The sequence below is a fragment of the Aspergillus karnatakaensis genome (assembly GCF_047715665.1).
Source record: "Aspergillus karnatakaensis strain CBS 102800 unplaced genomic scaffold BJY04scaffold_61, whole genome shotgun sequence".
Lineage (NCBI taxonomy): Eukaryota > Fungi > Ascomycota > Eurotiomycetes > Eurotiales > Aspergillaceae > Aspergillus > Aspergillus karnatakaensis.
Window position 1 is genome coordinate 58084 of NW_027395773.1, and position 15192 is coordinate 73275.

Genomic DNA, 15192 nt, shown 5'->3' on the forward strand with positions numbered 1-15192 from the left:
CCCAGCTCGAAGACCGCGGACTCCGGGTCGACAGTTCCAACCAACTCCCCAGCACGCGTACTTCTCCAAGAAATCGACGCCGACCTGCAAGAACTAAAAGGAATTTTCAGGGAAATAATAACGCGGTTCAAAGTCATGCAACGCCGAATCGCGTAGCGAGTCGATGTCATCCAAGAAGACCACAGCAAAGCGATCCTGGTCTTCACTATCGTCTCGGTTGTTTTACTTCCTCATCTCCTTCATCTCCAGCTATTTGGGCATGAATACTGTGAATATACGTGATACGGGGCTCAATCAGGCCGTGTTTTGGCAGGTTGCGCTCCCAGTCACGGTTGTTGTTGTTGCGCTTGTTCTTGTTGGATCTCTAGAGGGGTTCTATTATAGATGCATGTCATAAATACGGCTTATGAAAGATGGAGCAGGAACTGAATGAACATATTACATCTACTTGGGTCGAACAGTCGGCTTTGTGCGTTCTTACAAGTTAGACGAACCAGGTTCGAGTAGAAGATGATGCAGGAACATGCCGCTCGAGCTCAGCAATTAAGAGCGGTGTATATGGTTTCTGTCGGGAGTATGCAGGGGGTATATAAAGGTAGACTCCCCAGGGTCTCCCTTTGCTCATTCACCAAGCTACCAGGAGGCACAAACCATGGCGGAGAACGGGACCGACTACGTCCTGACACGAGACATCGTTGACAACAGCAGGTCTGTCACGGGAAGATAATTGAACTATTTATGGCGAGCACCTCTAAAACGTGTGCTAGGCTCAATCTTCAACATTACCTCTGGATCGAAATATTTGGCTACCATATCAATCCCGCGGTGGGCGTTGAGGACCTAGCGAGCCCGCGCATTGCAGACGTTGGGACCGGCACAGCGTGAGTTGAGCAGCACTTCTACATCAGGTCTGCTGACAACATACGCTCCAGGGTATGGCTTACGGATCTGGCCAGGCGACCTCCTAGCACGGCCGCTTTGGACAGCCTGGATGTCTCGTTTGATGCGGTACCACCTGTACAGTCACTGCCATCTAACGTCACCCTCCACCACTACGACATCTACTCCCAGACTCCAGCCGAACTGCGCGGGGTATACGACATTGTGCATGTCAGAAACATGACCTTCGTCGTCAAGGACGACCAGGCGGAAAGTGCGATTCGCAACGTCATGCAGCTGCTAAGTGAGTAATGACTCTCTTCTACGGTCTTGGGCCTCGACAACCTCGCTTTCGTTTTCGCTGTACTCGGCTGCATTCTCCGTGTAATGACATCTACATATCCTAACCCTCCTCAACTAACAGAACCGGGCGGATACCTGCAATGGGCAGAAACAGACGTCAGCTCATTCCGCATCGAGCGAACAACCCCTGGCCCAGACAGCATCACCAACAATCCTTTGGATGTGAGCGGCCTAACCGAGCTAATGACCCTCACCGCCAGTATGGACTCCAGAATGCGGCCAACATGGGTGCCGACAATGCCCAAGCTCTTCGAGCGGTGCGGCCTAACTGAGTTCCAGGCGGACGTCAAGGACGCACCACCCTACATGGCCCTGGCCAAGCACGAATGTAATCTCGTCACACAGGAGCTAATAGCGCGCAAGACTCGCAATATGGCGGTTGCGGAGAGGTTGACGCAGATCTTGCCGCAAGTGATACAGGAGACTCGGGCTGGCGCCTTTCGGGCCTTTACGCGGTGGACGGTTGTGGGGAAGAAGGCTGCGTGATTGGTCTGTTGCTGCTCGAGGGCTGGACCGCTTGTTGGACTGTCTTTGTTTTCTTTGTGGTAGCGGAGATTTTGATGTAACTCGTAACGAGAGAGGCAACCGGTTCTTTGCTTTCACCGGTACGCGTTGGTTGGGCGACCGAGGTTAATTATTTGGCAGCGGTCTATCAATGGAAATGGATGTGAGAATGCTGTGGTAAGTTACGACTCCCTGATGAGGTAGATTCACTGGATGTTCTCTTTGGCGATGCCCTGGCCTGGCGAATTGATACTGCGAGGAGTCCGGCGCGAGCCCTTACCATGCTTATCCGAGCGCAGTCTATGTGGAACAGCTATTTCTTTGGAACTCTGTCATCAGGACCATCAAGATCGGAGCCAGAACAGGCGGTATCACTAGGGGCAATCTTAGAGCTTTTGCCAATCGGAAGGCATGATGTACTCCTAATACAACTGCACTAATATTTCACCTACCTATCCCACGCGTGTCCGGGGGAAGGCTAGCTATGAAAGCAATATCATCAAGTATCTCACCTGTAATATTTCCCTGAATTCAAGAAGTCAGAGGTACGATATGACAATATCATTATAGCATCAGAGATGCTCGATGGGAGCCTAGCCATCAATAGTGCGTTGCTAAATTACCAAAGGCCACTTGAATAAGGTGGCAAACTGCTTGTCTTGGAGGCAACAATGCCTGAGACAGTATGTCTTTAGGAGTATAGAGCTCGATCCGAGTATAGTCCTCGTCTCACCAGGTAATCAGGAGGATCACAACCCAAGAAAATCTCGCTTTCCAAGCATCGAGAGCGATGTCCCATGGCAGGAGATTGAGCGGTACTGGTACAGCAGTATCGGCCTGTCTACAGCTGAACGTGAAGACACCGGGAGAACGAATAGGATGCCAGATGTTATTTGTGTATTTGCTCCTGAAAGCGAACCTCAGTCGGATCTTGCCGGTACTCTGTCATGGCAATTATCCTCGTCGATGCTTAGTCTAGACAGGGCCGATGCAGCTGCAGCCGATCTGGGTAGGTCAACTACTCCGGTGTGCCTTCTCGGTTCCCGGGGCACCATACTGAACAAAATATCAGGGGGGGGTATCGCATGCTACAGTCGACACGAAACACGCTTCAGGTCAGGCAGTCTGCCGCCGGTGGGCCTTCCGACATACTACACTGTAGCAAACGGCGTCGTGTCCATTCCATTGAGAAATCCTAGACAAGGCGAGGGTTACAGTCTCGTAGAGAAGCCGATCTTGGTCTCTCTTTGGAGACAAGAGCGTCTCTTTGTAAACGTGCTCTACTATCTCACCCGGATCACAAACCGATCAAGGGCCCACAACAGCTGCTATAAGCCTCGCCGCCCTCCCTATATCTGCTGCTGCAACGGGCAAACCTGAAGAAGCCGTCTCCCTCGTCGTCCGATAGACGTGTGCGAAAGTCGCCCGTGTGCTAGGTATATCGGCGGCGCCCATCGATCCGGAGAAACCGATCCTCACTTACGGGATCGAGTCGCATGTTGCTGTTCATCTAAAAACACAGTTTAAGCGCGAGGTCGGAACACACCTTACGGTTCGTAATCCTCGAAGGAATGTCCCCTTGCGGGACCTTTTTGCGAGTGCCGTGGGGGGTAGTGGGTTAGTAGGGGGGTATAAGACTCTTCAGGACATCTACTGTGACTTCCTACTACGAACATGACACCAGGGCCCGTGCTGCTCCTGATCCATGCCGGTGGGCTCCATCGGCGTTAGCACAATCGGCGTTAGCAGAGTATTTCTTCCCTACACCTAGATTGCGTGGTTGACGCCATCGGTATATATTTGTGAGATATGGCCAACTGGTCAAAGAGAGCAATTTCGGCTTGCAATTCTTGTGTGCTCGGTAATTCGCAAATTTCCGTTGGTAGATCTCGGTGCGCATCCCTTTTGCCTTCCAAGGTACCTTCCTCTCTAGGCCTAAGTTCTTAGCGAAACTATACATGTCGTGCTTCCTGCAGATTTTTGCGATGACTGTTGCAAGCTACTTGACAGTCCATTGGGTGGTTATGCTCCAGTGGCGCTTGTCTGGCTTATCTCTCCGCCTCAGTGCAGTGGTTATGATCATAAGTACCGACAATCACGACTTCTTTTGCGCACTGAGAGTTGACTAGACTAGGGTCTTGGTTGCTTGACCAAGTTGCGGGGTTTGCTCTAGCACGCCATCTTCGAGACAGTCCTTGCCTTGCTCGGAGTACAGCTCCATCTTGTATGCCTCTGTTCATCCATGCAACTCCGTCTACACTGCGTCGTAAAGCATAGATCCAATGCTATTGCTTGCGCAGATTTACTGAGCAACGTCGTGAACTCGAATTGACTAGCGACAGTCATGGTGAACGTCGTGCCTGCGAGGCAAGGCCAAGAATTAGCTTGGGTGACGCCTTTTCACTGCTGCTCGTCGCCATGACCCAAAGGAGACTTGGCAGGCGCCAGTCCGGCCTCCTGGGAGGACTCCGTAGATAGGTTGTGATATAAGTAGCCTGCTCGCCATTCATGTTATCCTACCCGCCGTGAGATTCAAACAGGCCCTAGAAAGTCAACCACCATGTCTGCTAAGGAGCCTACGGTGACTGCGTCACCGACCGAGTCCTCGGCATCGTCCGACCGTGACAGCGTCAGGTCCAAGAAGGATGTGTCTGGTGCACCTCCGCTGGCGCCACCCCTGGCTAACCCGGAGGGTGATCGCATGGAATCAGCCCTTGGACATGCCATCTTGCGGCTTCTTCGCATTCGCAAGAAATCCCCAGAGAACCAGTACGATTTGGATGCGGTGCGCAGTTCACTCTATGCGACTATAGGTTTACAGATCGCTGATTTGTCACAGGTCGCTACCCAGCCTAGTATCTGGGACTCGGACAAGCTGGAGGAGTACAAGGCTTTGTATATCCACCCCAAGTGGGAGAATTGGAGCGCTTTTGATCCCAGTTTTCGATGGACATGGCGCGAAGAAAGGGCAGTACGCCGCAAGGTTGACTGGAAGATCATGGTCAGTATTTCATCCTTGTGAGCTAGCAACGGCCAGGCACTTACAATCTCTAGATCTGGGTCTGTGTCATGTTTGCTGCGCTCAACATTGACCGAGGCAACATTTCCAACGCCACCTCCGACAATATGCTTGATGACCTTGGTCTGACGCAGGCGGACTATGTGAGTTGCGCCACACACAGTAGTAGATACGGGGATAGAGAAGCTGATGTCTGCAGAACCTGGGTCAAACCCTTGCCCGGATTGGCTTCCTGGCTGCTGAGCTTCCCTCTCAAATCATCTCCAAGCGGTCAGTCATTGTTGACTCAGATCCCATGGCCCCTCCTGACCTTGATAGTATCGGACCCGATCTGTGGATTCCTATCCAGATCTGCCTCTTCAGCGCTATATCCGGCTTCCAATTCTTCCTCAAAGGCCGAGGCTCGTTCCTGGCCTGTCGATATCTCATGTACGTCCTGTATCGACCTTTCTATATTCCATGCTGACCTCTCAGTGCAACCTTCCAGGGCGGTTTCATTCCGTAAGGATTATTTGTCACCCCCAGTTTTGTCTCTTTCCTAACCCTCGCCAGGGACACGATCCTGTATCTCAGTTACTTCTACACCGGCCCAGCGGTATGTCCTCTTGGTCACCGCTCTTGAACCTTGCGTACTGACCTTCGCAGCTTCCCATCCGACTGGCGTGGTTCTGGGGCTCGTCTCAGCTGGTTGACATCGCAACTGGCTTTGCTGCTGTTGGTCTTTTGTCGATGCGCGGTATCGGAGGATATGCCGGCTGGCGGTGGTTGTTTCTTATTGAGTAAGTGATCTTTGTCTTTCCGATCCAAATCTCTGGCTAACCGTCCTCGCAGGGGTATCTTCACATGTAAGTAGGTAGCTACCATAAGCTGGATCCATTGCTGACATGACCATAGTTGTCATTGGCATTGCATCGTTCTGGCTTATGCCTCAGTGTCCAACGCGGACCAAGAGCTGGTGGAACCCAAAGGGATACTTTACCCCCAAGGAGGAGAAAATCATTGTCAACTCAGGTGAGCCTCCTTGCTCGACAGGTAACAGCTCCATCAATGTCTAACATGGCTTCAGTAATCCGCGACGACCCCGGCAAGGGAGGAATGTACAACCGTCAAGGCCTCACCGTCAAACAGATCTGGAAGTGCGCCAAAGACTACGACATGTGGCCCATCTACATCTTGGGCTTGCTCTTCGGTCTCCCCAACTACCCCATCGGCCAGTATCTTTCTCTCTCCTTCCGTGGCCTCGGCTTCAATGTCATTGAGACCAACCTGCTTTCGATTCCGAACATCGTCATTGGTTGTTTCACCATGTTCGCCATCACTGCCGTCAGCGAGCTTGTTCACAATCGAAGTTTTGTCGCAATGGCGGAGGATGCCTGGTTGCTGCCGTGTTATATTGCTTTGATTTCCACCCCGGACCCGATTTCCCCGTGGGCGTATTTTGCCATTGCCACGGTCCTGCTATCAAACCCTTAGTACGTTTCGCGAGTATTTTGCTGTTTGCCTCCCGCTGATCGGTGCAAGTACACATCCCATCCAAGTCGCCTGGACAAGCAGAAACGCCGGGTCGGTCCAGAACAGAACAGTGTCCGCGGCGTAGGTGATCTCTGAACCATGAAAGGTCCAACTTGAATCTAACCGTCCGCAGTCTGTACAACATGTGGGTGCAAGTCAGTGGAATTATCGGCGCAAACAGTAAGCAGTGGACCCCGCAGGCCGGAACAACCCCTAACCAGATCAGTATACCAACCGGGTGACGCCCCTCGATACCACAAAGCAAACAGGGGCCTGCTGGTGGTTTGCATTTGGATGTGTGTAAGTACATTAGCTCTCGGTCTCCTTTTCTGATCGATGAAGACTGACGGTCGGTCAGGTGGTCCAATACCCAGGGACGTACTTCTACTACAAATGGCGCAACAGCACCAAGGCGAAGAAGTGGGATGCCATGACCCCTGAGGAGCAGCACCACTACCGACAGACGACCACCGACGAGGGCAATAAGCGGTAAGCTGCTTCAAGTCAACTCTGATGATGCCATACTAAATAGCCTCGGCAGTCTCGATTTCCGCTTCGCTACCTAGGTAGGCTCTCTCAAGCGCAGCGCTCTGTCTGCAGCGCATGTAAACGATGCTGAGAGGCAGACTGGAATATGATCGTAGGTCCAAGTCCAGTGGGTTGATTGGTGAAGGGGAATCCATCTCTTAGCGCCCGGGAGTTGGGACGGACTCGGCGCTTCGAGATTGAATCAGTCAACAACTAATACCTCCTGTTGGATGATCTGCATATTCTGTCGCACCATGAGGCCTGCCAGCCTGGTGGCAAACAAGGACCTCTGAATTCCCTCTTGTGGTTAGCGTTGCTGCTTCTAGGTCAGCCGCCTGATACACTATATTATTATCACCACCTGCCAGTGCCTCCAAGTACTAAGAGCTAGTTCATGGAACCGGTGGAACCTGCAGCACTATAAGGTGGGCAAAGTTCTTAATTAAGTGCAACCTCTTATATAAAGGAAGCATTCGGACGCGAGATTATAGAGGTGCCGGCAGTTCAGGGAGAGGAGTACATTTATACGGTATCGCGCAACCGGGACGGGATGAAATCAAACCCACGTAGTAGAGCCTTCATCGAATGTGGCTGTCCTTGCGTGGCATGGGCACGGCCCTCAACCGGGTAGCAAGAAATTCAGCGCGGCGGGTTTGGTGTCTTACCAAACTTCAAGGACTAGCGTTGTCTAGAGCTTCCGTTGCCTATAAAAGGGCTGACGAATCCCCAAGGAATGGAGCTCAAAAGATCACTCACTTCCCAGCCGAGTTCAGCCCAAAACCCGTCCCTATTCACTCACCACTACGCGTTCTTATCCCCCGTTCCTCCGTTCCCTCCATTTTTCTGAACCCCACCATTCACTGCCCTAGGTCAGCATAATGTTCAGCTTCCATGTTGATAGCTTCAGACCTTGGAAAGGCCCCGCCCCCACCAATACAAGCACATCCACCTCCCAGAGCCCCAAAAGATCCCCTGTCCCCGCTGCTGTCAATACTATTCCTGCAACCGATTCAAGGCCCTTCAGTCACTGCCGCGAGAAAGGCTTGCCAATTCCCCCAAATCAACCAAGCAAACATCCACTTCCCGCTCGTCCACCAGCTGAAGTGTGTGCCCATGCCAACATGCGCTCTAGCACCATACCTTATTCTCATTTTCAACGTCTCTCGAGTCCTCAACCTGCTTTCAAGGTTGAGGATACGGTTCAGCCTACCTCCACAGAGCTTCACGTCTCATCTCCGACATCTCTCCATCCCTCGGCTGCTACAGATCGCTCGAAAGGGGATAGCGAATCCCAGCCCGAAATTCGAGCAGACATACTCTTCCGAGATGGCATCCTTGCAGGTGACACGCACAATGGCTGCATGGGTGTTTACGATAAGGGCTCTAAAACCCTCGACGCACCGAACACTTTGTGAGTTGACTTAGAAGAAACCATGTTCGATGAAGATTTCATGGAGACCAGTCAGCCACGTCAGACTACCAACGGTACTTATCTGTTCACTATGGATGAGTTACAAGCCGATTCGCCTTATGTCGACGCTTCGCTGGATTCACCACCCCTACGTGATCATAAACAGGATTTCGGCGAATCACCTCTTAACGGTTATGACACGAACTGTCTGGCTGGATCTTTTCGGAATCAAAGCACGCATCAGCATCCCACTCCACATGACTGAGAGATTAGCGCGAGACGAATAGATCCAAAATCCGAATACGGGCAGCTAATGAAACGAAAAACGTAGCTCAACTTAAATTCTTTGAATCCAGCACACCGGGGAAATCGAAAGACCAACGAACTCCGTGGAAGGCTTCTATTGACTGTTCGCTGCCGAAGGCGGAAACTGTTCGCACACGCAAATTGATATATATGCATACATATATACAAACAATACTTAAAGACACGCATGAAGGACAGGACGATTTCGGCAAAAAAGGAATCACAACCGCCCAATTTCCAAAGGGCAGTACGCCTTATCCCCATCCTCAAAATTCTCGATGATTTCAACGACGCTCGATCCTAGCCGATTAATGAATCCCGTCCAGACAGATGTAAAGGACTTGCCCGCTCCAATATTCAAATGGCCGGATGCCTCGATTGAACCCGCCACCCAGTGTTCGAATTGCCAGTACTCTGGATTGGCCTTTGCCAGTTGGGTCGAAATCAGATTGGCTTTGACCACACCAGCTGGAGACACGTAGGATTTACCAGCATTATGCCTATCAGAGGCGGTCTCCGCGACGAGATCGAACTTCATGTCCTGGAATAAACATGAATCGTCACCACCACCGAGGAGGCTTATACGCGTGTTGACAATTTTGACTTCTTTGCTGTTGTTGTTCTTGCCGGTGATTGTGACAGTGCTCGTCGTATTGGAGGCGACCGAAGTCGGACACAATGTATAGCCCAGTTTGGCCCCCGGAGGTGAGGCCCAGGTGGCTATCAGGGGTCGCGCTGTGTCCCTGATAAAGTCCCCGACGGGGTCTGGCGGTGTTTCTTTCTTGTATAGGTTGAAGAAAAATCCGACGAATGTGAGGACGATACCCAGAACCGCCAGTACTGCTCCGATAATAGGTATTGCAACAGCCATTGTCCCAGTGATAGCAAATAGCCCGACAGCGGCTCCAAGTTCGACGAGGTCCAAAATAACCGTAAGGAACTGCACCACCACTGACAGTGTGTTGATGACCTTTCCGACGTCTGTTAAATTATCCCAATCATGGACCAAACTGTACACATATTAGTGTTTATCAGCAATAAAATCAGGGGTCGAATTTACCTGAACGTCATTGCCACGCCCACACCGAGACCCAGGATAACGTTCAAACATTGCAGCCATTTGCCCTGCATGCTGAATCGTTTTGCATCTTCTTTGGCACCGGGTGGCACATCTCCTGGTGGTTCATTGATCTTCTCCGCCCATCGCTCGCCGTCTCCCTTGATCACCTCATCATGTGCTGGTAGACCACCGCCGTTCACCTTCTTTGAAACTCCTTGCTGTAGCCCATGTGGGCCATGAACTTCGTCCGCAACATTGGAAATTCTCTTTGGGTTGCTTTCTATAGCGTTCCCGAGAGACTTGTCGAGAACAAACTCGTCTAGCGCTATTTCAGTGGGCGTGCCGGTCTTTGACCTGACTCTGTTCCACGCATCATTGACTTGATCTAGGGCTGTGATCACAGTTCGAATGGTTTCCAGGATTACAACTGCACGCTGCGAGCCATTTAAATTGTCCCAGTCTTTAATGGCGCCTACAAGATTGAAGATCTGGTTGATGCTGTACGAAGCCTATTGCACGGTTAGTAAAGTGAATAGTTAGAAGGTGATTAGAGCTGACCATCGATATAACTGTCACCCCAAACATAAGCTTCGCTCCAGGTACTTTAGAGCCCACTTTATTCAGCACTTCGCCGAATGCCCTACCGAACCACTGGAAAAGGCGTGTGCCGCTAAAAGCTTTGGGGATAAGGGCGAGGCTTTTGCCAATCGCAGAGAGCCAGTTTGCTGATTCGAAAGCAATCACTGACTGCTTCTCCATGATATTCCTGGCACGATCTTTTGCATTTAGGGCACTATTGAGGTTATTTGCTTCTTCGAACTTTTTAAGGTCTTCCTCAAGACCTTTTCGGACCTCTCCCACGATAGAGTTATCATTCGATAGAACTCTGAAGATTAGCTCCTCCATTATTTTGTAAAGCCACTGTCTTTGCCAATCTTTAACCTCTTCGGTTATTTCTGGAATATTTGTCATATGACTGGAAGCGTAGCTGACCATCTTTTCGAACCATTTGTCGGGGAGGTTACTGTTAGGTGCTAGTGTGTTCAAGATGCAACACTCCTTATTGACAATATTTGCACGCTTCTAGACATTAGCATCAGTAACTACATGGAGTCGAGCGCCTACGCCTGAAATTCGATCACCCATAATGCTCTTGAGAATGGGTGGCTTGCATAGATGATCCAATAGCGTTTCCGCCCACTTTTGGGCTTCTGGTTGATACTTGTCCAAAGTACCTGAATAAAGCTTTCTCATCGCATGGATCGAAGCTAAGTTGTTCAGCTGCTGGAATTCTTTGGACCGCGAAAGACATGTCGCACCCTGCAATTTGATCGTCCAGTCAGATAAGTTGGTTTGGCCCTGTGAGAAATTAACTTACACTTCCTTCCCACCAGTACCAAATCTTTTTTCGTTCCTCTTCAGTGAATTTATCCTTGTGTTGTCGGATCTGCGTGATCGACCGCGATATAAACGCAGGGCCGTACTTGTTGCGAATGAACTCCTTTAATTTGGGATCCAGATTGTCCCTTAGCTCACTAGGGAGCTCCTCATCTGGCGGCTTATTTGCAGTGGTGAAGGTTTGTCTTTGGCTTGCGTCCATGTGCCACCAGACCATTTTTTGGACAAGATCCTGTGTCGCACTGTGAACCTACCAAATGTTAGTATGATATATAGAGGAAGGAATGCGGATACTCACAGTAGCTTCCGTATATCCGGACAACTCCTTCAGTTCTTGTAGTTCCCTGGCACTCATGGTTGTTAGCTGTTTTGTTACTGCTGGAGGTTGGAGGTCAGGATCCCTTTGGATAGGGACGCCTGGCTTCGCGAAGTCCAAGAATGCCTTGGATATCTTTGCACGCTGTGCTTTGAGATTGAAACCGTCGTCGGCGTAGTCGCCGACGAGAAGATGCCTAATCAAATTAGTTCGACACGGTAGAACAGGTGCTGGCCCATTGACTCACCGACTCCCTTTCATCCCGCGATATTGGGGATCATACTCGTACAGTGCGCCCGTCAATGACATTTCATCCCAACTCGTTTCAACATAAAGTGAATGGAAGAGTACGGGCAATCGGAAAGCAGATTGAAGTGTTTTACTGAAGGTGAGGCCAAATGTTTTGTAGTCTGGACCGCCGTCCGTGATGAACGGCAGCAACGCGGCATTGTTGAACTCCACGATTGTCCGCTGAACGACCTTGTCTTTATCATCAGGTGGCGAGTAATCCCATTCGTATGACGTATATAGCTTCCCGATCTTGGTCTTGGACACCTTGTTGATTTCTTGCTGAAGTTGGTCTAGGACTGGAATGGCCACCGCAGGGATCTCCACTCCATCGTCCATGGTTTCTGTCCCCAGAAATATGATGCCAAAATTGACCGGATCTCGTGGCTTCTCCAGCAAACTGCCTTTCTCCCAAATGGTTCTATCAACTTTCACTGCGTAGTCGTTGGCGAAGTTTATCCGTGGTGCTGATTTTTCATTCATAATTGAGCCCTTTTCTGCTTCACCTTGGTCCTCTGGAGAGGTTTCTCCAGCGGTATCATCAAGACCCCTTGAGTTTGGGTTTGAGACGGCTCTAAAAGGGACGATTTTATTTTTGAGGACTTTCTTGGGGTTCGGCTCATCAGCATAAAACAGGAGCCCATTGCCGCCACGTCCAGCGGAGTAGAGCCGTAACATGCCAAATTCATACTTTGCTTGACCCTCTGGCCCCGTGACTTTCCTAGTCCAACGAACTGTATTAGTTTGCTCATCCAAGGTGGCCCTCTTCTGAACTTCCCCATCCAACAACAGAAAGCCTTCCACAAGTGCCACTTTGGACAGTGTGCCCTGCTCTGACTTGAGTTTGAATGATCTCGTCACGTCGGTCAGGGAAGCGTCCCGCTGGAACTTGGGCTTCGGAACTCCCCTCAAAGGGTTATTGAGCGACGCAGGGCCTTTTTTATATTTCCGATCGCCATAAATCTCTGCATGAAGGCGCTCGGCGATAGAGCTAGCCCCAAATCGCTCGAATAGTGGCCGAAGATCCTCCAAGGCATAAAGAAGAGTCATTCGCTTTGCCGCAGGCAAGGCCTTCAGCAGACTTGCCACATAGTCCACGGTAATCTATATCGGTCAGTCTGACGTATCAGCCGGAATCGGGCGCCTTACTTCAGGGAAATTGAGTTGCACCAAGAAGCCATTAGAGTGATGCAGACGGACAGCATCATGGACGTGGAGTTCATATACCGTCCTTAGGACTGGTGTCGTCCGTTCAATAGATTTGATCTCAAGCCTTTCGTACTTAGCTTTATCATTGTTCCCTTTCAAACGGTAGACTATATGTCCCTCTAATAAACGACCAACCTTGAGCCACGGATTCTGATGCATGGCTGCTTCAGGGTCGACCGCGCGTAGCCCAGTTGTGGTATGGAAGACCTGCCAAGTCGGTGCAAAAGGGTCTCCATTATCTGCAATGAAATCAGCTAAATGTTTCGCTTACCAGATATATAGATACTCACTAAATCCCACTAAAGGCACGGTGGCCTGCTGAGGAAACATGCTGTCTGATACCTGCGCTGATTGGATCCGACCGTCTTCAGAAGCAAGAGACAGCACCTGATCCCCTGGGACCAGTTCCTCAACTGGAACAGATCGTCTGTCAACAAGGGCAATCTGAGTTCCAGCCACGATATGAGAGCCATTTGCGGTTTCCTTGCGCAAAACTCGCAGATGATCAGGAACACTTTCTTGGTCTTCGTAGCTAATGCCTAACAACTGTCAGTATTCCATCACATCAAAAGGCCATACGCGACAGCATACCGTCGGTAATCCAATAGCCCACGGCACGGCCATTGTTTATAGACAATTCTTTCTGGACAGTATCACGCCAACGTGGATACGCTGTGATATTCCATGAGTTCAACAGCAGCAAGTAAGACGACTTCCACGCATTTGCATCATCTTCAACAAGGTTCTTGAGGCTTTCTTGTGCATCCTTGACGTAGGGATCCTTCACTGACTTTCCTGAAAGAAGCTTCTCGTACAGCTTCGTGGTAACAGTGTAGGTCTCACGAGGCTGACGCGTATCCCCCAAGCCGGGCGAATACACAGCAGTTGCCAGTCGACCACAGAATTTGACGGTCTCATCCATGCGCTCTTTTCCATCAAGTTCCCACAATGTCTTCGACCAGATTCCCAGAATATCCAGACTAGGCGCAAACACAAATCCATCGTCCGAGGCAGGGATGTCTAAATCATCTAAAACACCCTGGTCAAGGAAGTCGGCAATAAAAAGCAGGGTCATGCTGTATATATGGTTGCCATTACGAGCGTCATCCCGAATGACGCCTTGTATAAAGGGCTTCTTCTTCAGTCGGTCTTTCATGAACGCCCCAAAGTCTTTATACGATCGCAGCTTGTTGAGAGCCTCGACGTTGGCTGCGGCCAGTTTGCGGGTGACATGTTCAGTGTAGCAGAGAGTCGCCACCCGGACAATCTGGTCATTCAAGACTTTGTTCGCGTTTTCCTAACATACTTGATAAGCGGTAGGCTCTTGGCAGGGGCTGGCGAGGGAGGTCTAGTTGATTTACCCACCTTATTGACTCGATTCGCGAACTGGGTCTTTTCCAGAGCGCTCGGAATAGTACCGTCAATCAAACGGCAGAGAGGGAAAGTAACACTCTGGTCGTTCAGATATGGCCTTGCGGGATTTGGATCATCATCGGGCCAGGGAGTGCCATAATTGAGTGTTTTATTGTCTTTAAACTGGATCGCACGTTGGGCAAAGCAGCACTTGTAATGCACCCTGTTGGTGTAGTCTGAAACAGGAAGGGCGTCGATACCTTTAACCGCCTCGACGACCTTTTGAAGCAAGATATTGTAATCTTCAGGCATTTTCGCAGTAGGTTTTTTTACTCAATGATCGATTGTTGATGCACAATTTTACGACTCATGGTCCAGGGTCATTTTAGAGACGAGTGAAGCGTCAGATTATATACTTTGTTTCGATTGCATGACAACATGACTTAGTCTTAATCATTTGGTTAGAAAGTTTAAGATTGTCCACACTCTTCCCTTATGGAGCAACTTTAGAGACAGCTTCTGAAGATCTAGCACGGTTATCCAATAAGTGACGTTCTAGTCAGACTCTTGAGGCTTGTTCGTACACACCAAGAGACGGTTACATTATACATACGTCAAGATATCGCAGGCAAGCTGCCACGGATAATTACGGTTGCTTTGAGTAATGGTGAATCTAGGGCTTTAGAAAGTCTAAGCGACAATACTATTGCCCAATAGACCCTACAAATGTCAGAGTCTTTGACGAACGCGGTAATCATGTAGTAAGAATTGCATTGCTTTGCTCACTGGGTAGAACGGATTGCCCAATATAAAATTCCGTTTCTAGTAGCTAGCTGACAATCCATAAGGAATTGACTCCATCCTTGAATGGTTCTTGGTTATTGGAACGCCGGAAAACCGGAACCAACAGTCAAAATCACCTAGACAAAAAGTTGTTGGAGTTTGTGAATTCTGGACAAGGTTTCTCCCAGCGGATCATACTTTGGAACCCACCCGCTTCTTACCACCTGGTGGTCAAAGTATGGAGTACATTTCCGGAAATATAG

At 50.0% G+C, this 15192-nt stretch overlaps 4 protein-coding genes across 4 annotated transcripts; 3 read left to right on the plus strand and 1 right to left on the minus strand.

Moving 5' to 3' along the window:
* Window positions 1-652: 652 nt before the first annotated feature.
* BJY04DRAFT_231183 (class I SAM-dependent methyltransferase) lies at window positions 653-1728 on the plus strand (the record flags this gene model as incomplete). The annotated part of the gene is made up of 4 exons (XM_073719460.1): window positions 653-708; window positions 768-881; window positions 933-1183; window positions 1304-1728. 4 exons carry the CDS (start codon window positions 653-655, stop codon window positions 1726-1728), a joined length of 846 nt encoding a protein of 281 aa, XP_073566706.1.
* A 2578-nt stretch (window positions 1729-4306) lies between these two features.
* On the plus strand, window positions 4307-6843 carry BJY04DRAFT_222568 (major facilitator superfamily domain-containing protein; the record flags this gene model as incomplete). Its single annotated transcript, XM_073717422.1, has 15 exons — window positions 4307-4531; window positions 4586-4747; window positions 4801-4908; window positions 4965-5194; window positions 5240-5266; window positions 5318-5360; window positions 5411-5544; window positions 5597-5610; window positions 5660-5776; window positions 5832-6237; window positions 6287-6358; window positions 6411-6457; window positions 6504-6577; window positions 6636-6766; window positions 6819-6843. The coding sequence occupies 15 exons, from the start codon at window positions 4307-4309 to the stop codon at window positions 6841-6843; spliced, it is 1815 nt and encodes a 604-aa protein (XP_073566707.1).
* A 1083-nt stretch (window positions 6844-7926) lies between these two features.
* On the plus strand, window positions 7927-8481 carry BJY04DRAFT_222569 (uncharacterized protein; the record flags this gene model as incomplete). Its single annotated transcript, XM_073717423.1, has 2 exons — window positions 7927-8216; window positions 8268-8481. The coding sequence occupies 2 exons, from the start codon at window positions 7927-7929 to the stop codon at window positions 8479-8481; spliced, it is 504 nt and encodes a 167-aa protein (XP_073566708.1).
* Window positions 8482-8742: 261 nt separating this feature from the next.
* Window positions 8743-14458, minus strand: BJY04DRAFT_222570 (uncharacterized protein; the record flags this gene model as incomplete). Its single annotated transcript, XM_073717424.1, has 11 exons — window positions 8743-9532; window positions 9583-10091; window positions 10141-10662; window positions 10708-10902; window positions 10961-11230; window positions 11279-11492; window positions 11544-12688; window positions 12734-13032; window positions 13084-13332; window positions 13385-14090; window positions 14159-14458. 11 exons carry the CDS (start codon window positions 14456-14458, stop codon window positions 8743-8745), a joined length of 5199 nt encoding a protein of 1732 aa, XP_073566709.1.
* Between the last annotated feature and the right edge of the window lie 734 nt (window positions 14459-15192).